Here is a 10,121-nt window from a genome sequence, read left to right on the forward strand (position 1 = left end):
TGGTGGATGCCCCATCCCTGGAAACATTCAAGGCCAGGTTGGACGGGGCTCTGAGCAACCTGATGTAGTTGAAGATGTCCCTGCCCACGGCAGGGGGGTTGGACTAGATGACTTTTAGAGGTCCCTTCCAACCCAAACTATTCTATGATTCTATGATTCTGTCAAAGAGGAATAAACACGCAGGCTTTAAAAACTGACCCCCATCTTTTAAGAGGTGTAACAAGCAGTTAGGAGGAAAAAGAAAAACATCGCAAATGTTATCAGAATTGGAAGACAGAAAGCCTGCTGCACTGGCTGAAATACTCAACTGGTTTGTAGCCTCAAAAATAAACATCACAAAGAAATGAATGAATGAATAATTAAAATAAAGCAAGCGAGTACATAGGTATACATAACAGCAAAGGACAGGTGTATCAGCAGTCTGCACAGGAGCAAACGATTGACTTACTCCCATGCTGGGTTTGAGTTGCAATCAGGAAAACAAACAAGGGGACATTTTATCAGAGTTTTTCACAATATGCCATCTTTGTGCGATGCATGAGCCGCTGGTGAAGATCATATAACCTATAACTACGTATCACATTCAACAGCAAACAAGCTTTTAACTCAGTGGAAAGGGATTAAAAGCTTCGCAGATCCAAAGCATAGATCAAAGTTATATTCAGCTGCTGGGAAATATATAAATATGAGACTGCAAACCCCAGTAAGGGAGATTAGAAAAGGAAACCAGGAAGACAAAAGAATACTCTGCATCATGAAAGTCCTTTAAGATTGTAAATAAAAATAAGATTTTCTTAACACCTTTGTAAGGAGCTGAAAAAGATTCAGCATCAACCAAAATGGGTTATTTTTTATTACTGATACTCTGCTAGCATCTGACGATGGTACTCCGGCATAAAAGAGTGGATTTTTTTGTAGGTTGTCCTGGAGCCATTTCTAGTAGATCCTACTAAAAACAAAAATGGGGGGAAACCAATGAAAACATCAACATGACAACGGTAAATAGCTGCATGTATATAACCAGGGGTAGTCTTCTGGCTACACAAAAATCAAGCAGACTATTATTTAAATAGGCCAGATTATGTCCTTTTTTAGAGATTAAAGACATTACGAATCTCCTTTGCATAAAAGACCAAAGCAAGTGTAAAGAGTCCAAGTCTTAACTCCATTCAAGTCAAACAGCGTCCCCACAGTAACTTCACTGGGCAGTGAGATGTACCACACTACTAATCGGTCCATGGCCTGATACAAAGTGACAGCCATCCTTCAAGGAGCACAGTGTCACAGGAGTGGCATTTGTAGGCCAAGACATTATTGATAAGTGTCATAGAGTGAATGAGGTGTACCTTAGCAAGTAAAAAACTCCAGATGAAAGATGGATGCCAACCCTCCAGAGGCTGCTTAGCACTTAATGGAGAGTCAGAAACCAGGAATGCCGGGTTTAACCTTGCATTTGTGATGCGCAGCAACCTGTCTTCAGATGATCCAGGATGGAAGATGTGGGGAAGGCCAAACATTTTTTAAATCTAGTCAACCCCACTAGATCAGAGACTGACAGCAAGCCACCTGCCGCATTGGTTTCCATAGAAATATTAAGCTTTGGGGACTGGAAATGCTGTAAGGCTTACTTTTTCTTCTTTTCTGAAATAATGGTTTGGTTTTACTGCTTTACTTTGAGTGGTCCTTTTGCCTGCTCCTTTCCTCTCCACGGGTCTTCCGCAGCAAGAGGACAGAGCAGCGCCTGCTGCGCAGTGTTCCCCGCTGCACCAAAGTGGGGCTCTCAGCACCACATGGCCCCGTTTCGTTGTCCCAGGAAGGCAGAGGCAGGTCAGACACGGCTGCCAAACCCCCAGGTACAGGCAGCCCTGGAGCACCTTACTGCCCTGGGGACGGTTTGAACCAGCAGCAAAGTATCTCCTCTCATGTCCCAGCCGCAGCCCTGCTCCATCCACTTGCTCCACACACTACTTCCCCATCTCCCACAAACATTCAAATGCCGCTGACCCCCCTGCATGCAAATGAAGCCCCAGCAGCAGAGGAGTTTGGGGATGAAATGGGGGGGAAGGCAGCAGCATGCAGTCTTGGGCATCACTGCACGGAGCTGGAGGACAGAGCAACATCTGAAGGGCTTTTCAGAGCACTCCAGCTTTGATTGAACTAATTCTGCCAGCAAGCCAGGGTTGACACAACCACACAAGACAGCTAGCGTGCCACCCCTGCGACTGCAGTTTACAGCTGGCCAAAGCCCTGATGCCATAAGCCCGGCACTCGCCGACAGTGCTCCCTCCGCTAGACAGCACAGCCCTCTCCCACCACACCCACCCCAGTCAAACAAGAGACATCCCATCCTACAAGCCTGTAGGAGAAGCCCATGCAGACGATGAGATAATTCACATCAGATTTAGGATGGCTTCAATCTCACCGCAAGATCCCTGGAAGTGGAAGGTCTACAGTCACTTGCTAAGCCAGGCGACACGGCCGCAATATTGACAGTACTTAACACAGTGCTTTAGAGTGCCCCAGTCTCAAATCTAACCAATAAATAACCTGTAATCTACTTCACAAGGACAATCTTTCACAAAGACCCTTTTCAGGAGAGTCCCTGAGCAAGGTGAACGTTTGGCACCACCATTGCTCAGAGATGTAAGAAGTCAGTACAAGTAATGAGCTTCCTGAGAGGGGCAAATAGCAAGGCAAGAAGCAATTTAAGGGAGGGAAGAGTATACATATACCTGTATGCAAGGGGACCGAAGTAACCTGGCATAAACAGTCTCAGCCCAGACATGAGTCACTAGAAAAGTGTTCAAAATAACCTGTACAGCAGCCTTCAATTGCCATGGTGATAAATGTTTCCCAATGCCTAAGAGCAGCTGAGTCCTGAACTCTACACACCTCATTCACTAACAAAAGCACTCATTATATTAAAAAAAAACAAAAAGAATTGTGGCCATTTTAAGCCCTCCTCAAATCAAGGGCTGATTTACGCTCTCGTTTCAATGGGAAGTACTGTGCTCACCTCGCTGTTAATTCAGAAGATGGAGCTCACTTGCTTTTTGCTTCACAATTCAGTAGGCAAGGGAAAGAGATTCTCTGAGACAGTGTTACTTTTTCTGCCAGGAGTTATCTATTTGCAGAAGTGGGTCAACTTTCTCTTGGTGGACATGTTAGTGTGTGAGTGCCTAGCAGCGCTGCCTGCGAATTTCTGCCCGCTCCGCATGCGGAGGAACCTCTGCACGTAACTATTTATGGCAGCCAAGTGTTTCATGAATTGCAGCAAGTTAACCACAAGGGGATGATGACATTTGGCGGCAGGGCAGGATGAATTCTGGCTGGCAGACAAAAAGTCAGGTTAAAAATACAGAATGCAGAAGCAAACCCAGCCAGTCGCTGCTAATTCGCAGGAAAACTGGATGTGCAGCCCCCAAAGCTTCCCTCTTCCATGCGAGCAACATTGTGTGTTTTGCAGCAGGATGCATTAAGGCCTGACTGTGAGCATGGAAAGGACTTCAGCCTTCCTGGGGCCAAGCGTTTTAAGTGTATGTAAAATGGGCTCGTAATTTTTTTCATTTGCTTCATTCCACACCTTCTGATGTATACCAGACATTTTTGCCAGTTTAAGCACCTCATCCCCATCTCACCTACCAGTGAGATCAGCCATTGTCCATCCTTGTGCTCCCAGAGCATCCCCAAAGGGCAGCCCCAATACAGAAGGATGCCACAGGGCCAGCCTGAGGGGACAACATCAGCAGACCCTGCTATGGCTATGTCTGTGTGAGATGCAAGAAAGGCCACAGCCATGCCAGGGCAGATAAAAAGCCGAATGCCTCCCAGGGTGGGCCTCCAGTATCACCCAGGTTGCATGGATGTGGTCAGCCTTGTCCCCACAAAAGCATTAACCCTCGAGCTTTCAGATGCAATGCTTCTGTTAGTGTTAGTGTTCATGCCCCTCATCTCCACACACACCCCAAGTGTAACACCTGCCAAGGCTGCATTTTGGGTTCCCATGCCTGCTGCTTAATTAGATCACCATTTAATTTGATCCTCAGCTTTATATGATGAAATGCCTCCAGAGGACCAAATCATTTACATGTAACCAACACATTTATTCCCCTTATTTTGATTGCTTTTGACAAGTGTAAGCGGGTAATTCCATCAAAGGCCCATAGAAAATTGCCTTTTAATCAATACAAGTTTTTTCCTTCAACAGGACAGCTGAGAACAAGATATCTCTACAGAAAATTGAAAGAGGAAAACAAATTTGAATGCACTACTATGGAGAATATATTTCCAGATATGGCCTAGTTTTAGTACCTAGTTTAAGTGTCTTCAGCCTTGTTTTCAGGGACACCAGCTACCCTGAAGTTTGGGAGCCTAGCGGGCTGGCACGCTGGCAGCACCCCAGCAAGAAGGCAGGAGCAGGCAACGACAAAGATGCCTCAAGTGGAGCACTCCACTGAAGCCCCTTGGACGAGTGGCCAACGACTACTGGCTACGGTAAACTCAAGCTGTACCCTTAGTGTCTGAGACCTCAGCATTGATAAGCCCATTAGCAGAACTCATTGAACTTACAGGAGAGATGGAAACAGGTGTTTCTACAGAGGTCATACATCTGGTGTACCAGCCCAGGGCAGGTTTCCTGGCTTAATCAGAAGGAACCTGTACTAGCAGCCTACAGCATCAAAAATACCGACAGGTTAAATACGGCAGTATCAAAAAAAGAAAAGTGAAAGCAATGTTCAGAGAATGAAAAGGGCTCTTGGTATAAGAAAGATATTACTTGGCCAAGTAGCCGAACCTCTGCTTAAGCATGGCAGGGGCCACTGAGCTCTGAGAGGTTTTCCATCACAGAGAACAGGGCTTTCTCTGAGCCAGGCTGCTGTGCCCAGGCAGTGTGGGGACTGCAAGGGGTGACATCTGACTGCTCCTGAGAAAGGCGATTTCCTCTCTTTCACCAGGGCTAGCACAGCTGCACTGGAAGAGTGGACAATGGTCACCACACCACCTTGAATAGGACTGACCTCACCCGACTTTAGATGGTTGCATATGAACTAGCCATGCAGGCTGCCTCCCCAACAGCAGAGAGAAAGAGCACTATTAGCGTACAACTCCCTCTGAAGCAGACATAATTGACATAAATCATGACACCAAAGTGCCTTTCTCCACATGGCCGATAAAGGAAGCCCAAGGGGACGCAGATGTTAAAGTCTATATTGGAGATATCTCAAATTAAATGGGATGAACCTCACCCTTTGCTTCTGCCCCTGCATCTTCTCATCTCAAAGGCCTCATTAATACGTCATAGTAAATAATATGTATATTGATTATAAATACGCTAATAAAAACAAAGAACTTTGGCCTAAAGGGTGTGTGAAGAAGAGGAGAAATAAGTACAGGGTAGCTGCACATTCAATCAATACCAACCCACAGGGAACAGCCATTTCTCTTTGCCACCATTTTAACTGTAATATATCATACCCTCTAGGTAAATATGTGGACATTTACAAGTGGGAATCAATAGAAGCAGAGATCTTCCCACCCCCTCACCCAGAGAGACCATTCTTCCTCCGTTGGAGCAGACAACAGCAAGAGGCCATAGATTAATATCCCTGCTACTACAGGCTATCTGCCATATCCATGGCTTTCTTCTGGGCTTCTCTGACCACTTTTTAAGTGTTGGTGCTTTTAATAATTAAAAAAAACCCCAAAACCCAACAACTGTTCACGTTGATAAAGAAATGCATTAACATTTTACCCAACTGAAATAAAGCAAATGCCCATTTTGGGAACCCAGAGCAAACAGCTTCAGTGGAAGCTGAAGGAGAAGTTCTAACAACAATATTCAGTTGATGGGGGGAAAAAATTAAAGCCTGAAAGCTTTGCCTGCATGCACAGGATTTTGTCCCAGGCACATCACCAGCTAGTGAGTCTGTATGCCTCCAGGCTGGCAGATGGATAAACAGTTGTCCCAGTCAGATCTAGATAAGACTAAAACCAGTGGAAGCCGTTGCCCTGGCCTCAGGGAGCTTCGAGTCACTCCTCCCAATGTTCCCACATACCTCACAGTCCAGGGACATATCCTATGGTACCTGAAGGCTTTTTCCTTCCCCCAGGTCGTGTTAATATCACCCAATGTGGCTGTCTTTTTTTTTTTTTTTTAATTCTTTTTTTTTTTTGAAACTTTATTCTGGCAGGAACCAGGCAGTAGCAGTGCCCATCACTCCAATGACGCTGCCTAAAGCTGGACGGGCAGAAAGACTACGTATGCACACAGAGACTCCCGCTGTGCATACACAGGAAAGCCAAAGCACTCACAAGCACAACACAGTGACTGTGCCTCGATTTCTGTCCTGGATCTGTGGGTAGATTTATGGGAACTGTGGCATATCACTCAACACGGATGCAACTGGCCAATTCCCATCATGTAGCTTGGACATGCCCCTGTCCTGCAGCCCAGGTCCCAGCTCACACATGGAGAATGGAAACACCATTTACTTTCAGACCGAGCAGACTTCCTCTTGGCTCTCAGCAGAATATCCAGAGCTGCGTAAAATTACATGTGTGATTTAGTATTAGCTGCATTCACACTATCAGTTATACTTATTACCTTGTCTTCTATGAGTGGATAATTAATCATCAGGTTCCAGGTATCAGCTTCCAAAAAGCCAGTTTATAAAAGTAAACAGACTTCAGGGAAGTGAAGGGAAGATGGATCGCAGGTTGGTTTAGTTTTTTGGGGTTTTTTAAACTCATACCATTTATACTGAATTCATGTTACAAAACTAGAGTTCATCACCTCACATTAGGGTGGGTCACTGGGGCCAATAAATCAAGCCCTGGTTTACCAACTCACTTCCAAAGGATTGCTGAAGAGAAAATGAGAAATATTTAATCCACCTTTGCTCACTAAGATTTCAGTAAAAAGCTACCTCCCTAGGAGCATTTAACAGCAGCCATACTCTTGACTCCTTTAGAAAAGCACTAAACAAGTGAAGCAGTCCTGCTTAATACCTAGAAAAGCAGAGCACAACACAAAGCCCCACTGATACGACTAGCAGGGGCAGCACATTTCAGGACTTTCCAGCTTTGCCGTACACAAAAGCGCTCTAGCAAACAGCTCACCACGCCTTGCCCCCACCAGTTGTCCAGGGCTTCTGCTGTGTTCTTACTATAGATGCTAAATTCTGCCCTGCATCCATTTGAGATCCCCCTCCACCCTCTGTAAGAAAGTATAAGAGGGCCATTCATTTCCGTATTAGTTGAGCTGGCCGGGCAGTTTCTGCTTTATCCACCGGTTAGTTATCCAGTGTTTTAAAGACATGAGACAACAGCAAACCAGACTGAAGTTTGCAACCTAAAAATGAAAGGCCACACTTTCTCCTCTTCCTCCCTTCCGTTTTATCCCCGGGGAAAAAAAATCATCAGGAAAAGAGTATAAAAAGGCTGAGATCTAAGCCACATGGACGGAAGGCAGAGACGGCACCAGGCGACGTGGAAGGATGCTCGCTGCCAGGGCTGCTCCGTGACAGCTCCACTACCCACTTGACTCCTGGGTTTGTTTTTCACATTCACCTGCCCTGCTCTTCCACATTGTCACAGGCTTAACAGAATTGCGCTTGGTCCCAGGCAAGCCCCCCCTCCCAGACTTCTTGCTGTCAGTCAAAAAAGGGGCCTGATAAGCTTTGCATTTGCATATGTATTGAGAGGCATTTCCAAAGGCACAGTCAGGGAAATGGCCTTGCTGAATACCGATGCTATCTGAGAACGACAACTGTTCAAGTCATTTTACAGCTTCACTACCTAAGTGCAAAGATCCGGCTTGTTTGCCTCTTTACAAGAATTATTAGCTTTAAAAGGGCTGATCATATCTGTCCCACCTTCAGAAATGAAGCCACGCAGGTTCGCCACAAAGAGCTAGCTTCAGTGCTTCCCACAGAGACCATCTTCCACAGGTATCCCAAAACCAGAAGTCACTAAAACCTAAGGTCACATCTGAAATGCTTGAGCCCATACGCCTCCTTCCTATATAGGAGCAGAGGCACGCATGGAAACATATACATGTGCAGATGCTCTACCACCCCTCCCTACGCTTACCCTACATAGGGTAGGACATGAGGCTCAGCTCTCAGTCCTCTCCAAATGATGCTGCTGGGCACCGTCCCGCACACAGTGTTTGAGGATGGCAATGAAGACTGAGCTCTGCAAGCAGAGACTTTCCTCTTCACGCAGAGAGGGATGACTTGAATCCCATGCAAAGAATCCACAGTGCCTCACACCAGGTTTAAGGGACAGCTGAGGCCGTGGTGGTGTCCCATATGCACAAGAGCCCTGGGTTAACAGGAATGAATTCAACTGGCTTTGTCCTAGTCAGCTGTCGATACCTAAAAGGGATGTGGTCTAAGGTTCACAAACCAGAACTGCAAAGCCCTTCTGTCCCAAAACAGCAACGGCACATTCAATATCTGCCAAGTGCTCTCCAGGCCGCTGTGCAGAGCAATCAATGCTTTATGAAAATAAAGTCAAGTCACATCAGGAGCAGGAGCTATCTGCAGATTTACAAACCAGATACTTCTGATTTACACAGCACTAGGGGGAAGAGAGAGAGAGAGAGAAAAAAAAAACAACAAACGTTTAAAGATGCTTGCTGAACCCTGCAACATCTGGTGACTGGATCACCCTTGAAACCAGCAATCCCTGTCTACTGGGTGAGGTGGCCAGAACATCTCCTGCTGTGAGCGGAGACACACAGCTGCAACAACAGGCAAATTCATGGCAAATTCATGAACTTGAGAACTGGGCTGATCAGTGCTGCGTGCCCTCAAATCTCTTGGGGCGTAAGGACTTGCCATAGATCACCAAAAAAAGGACCAGCACTCCCTGGTCCCAACAGGACCACCAAAAGCTCTGGGAGCTGAAGGCACGGTTATCTGGTAAACACATCCACTACTGACACCATTCAGAGTCAACCTCTGGAGGAGGGGAAAGGGTACCCCAACCAGAAGATAGTCCTCTCTGGTTGGAAAAGAGGATTAAGAACATTAAAAGGAGTCTTATATACAACAATTAATTAGATTGGTGCCTGGTTTGATTCCTGTTGAACCCTCTTGACCAAACTACTCCTTCTAGAAGTCAAGTATTTGGTCTTGTTGGTTTCAAAAGACAAAAAAAATCTCCATTTTAAAGACATTCCAATATTATTATTTTAATGCCTGATCACTATTAGACAACAGGAGAAACTTTGCTTGAATACAAACTGTCAGAGGAGGCTTGGCACGATTTCACAGTGGAGCTCGTTTCTAACTTTAATGACTAGGCTGAACAAAATTGTGAGTACAGCGTCCCTTTGAGAGCAGTCTCTTCTCTACAAACAAACCTCCTGTTTCTGAAGCAGAGCGGGGGAGAAGCCGAGTTGCACCTCTCCAAAGCTGCTCAGCATGACAGAGCCAGCCTGCCCTGAGAGCCCATGGAGCTAACAGGTGATGCTCTGTGGGGCAGACCTGCATTTTCATCAGATGCTTCCCAAATCTCATCCAGGCTCTTTATCAATCTTATCAAACTAGCAAACAAACAAGCCAAACGTAAACTGAAACATTTAAAGGGGGAGAGAGAGAGAGAGAGGAGGAAGAGATGGAAAAATCAGTGTTTATTTAACCCTGAAAACTCAGGCTGGTTTTTGTCAAAAAAAACCCAAACAAAACAAAACACCAGCCCTCCAGATAAAAAAGGCTCCAACCCGCAGCCCCAGACATCGATAACACAGTCAAGGAGCACCACCCTCACCCTGCTGCACACAGGTGCCCCTCCCCGGCCCCCGGGGCTGCTCTTCCAAAGAGGTCGGTCACCAAGGATGGGCAGGGGTGGGGATGGCAAGGACTCCCCTCCCCCGGCATCCCTCGCCCCATTGCCAAGGGGGACCGGACCTGCCAAGGGGAGGTGGCACAGGGCAAGGCCGGCGGCACCTGCTGCCAGCACGGCTAGGAGGGGGAGAGGCTCACCGTTGAGGCCGTTGGGGATGCTCCGGTGGTGAAGGGGCGCGGACAGGTCATCCATAGACCTCCGCATGGCCCCGGCCTTGCTGTCGCCGGCCTTGTGGTGGGGGGGGGGGGGGGGGTGGGGGTGGGGGG

At 46.7% G+C, this 10,121-nt stretch overlaps 1 protein-coding gene across 1 annotated transcript in view; it reads right to left on the reverse strand.

Annotated features, from left to right (window-relative positions):
• CCDC85C (coiled-coil domain containing 85C) overlaps positions 1–10,092 on the reverse strand; it is a gene marked incomplete at its 5' end in the record, with an annotated part of 115,215 nt that extends 105,123 nt beyond the window's left edge. Inside the window, one exon of the mRNA XM_019472452.1 lies at positions 9,993–10,092. Within this exon, the coding sequence (XP_019327997.1) occupies positions 9,993–10,092 (100 nt within the window). The remainder of the gene's footprint in view (positions 1–9,992) is intronic.
• Between the last annotated feature and the right edge of the window lie 29 nt (positions 10,093–10,121).

The sequence above is a fragment of the Aptenodytes forsteri genome, unplaced genomic scaffold (genome assembly GCF_000699145.1).
Source record: "Aptenodytes forsteri isolate BGI_AS27 unplaced genomic scaffold, ASM69914v1 Scaffold193, whole genome shotgun sequence".
NCBI classification, from domain to species: Eukaryota; Metazoa; Chordata; class Aves; order Sphenisciformes; family Spheniscidae; genus Aptenodytes; species Aptenodytes forsteri.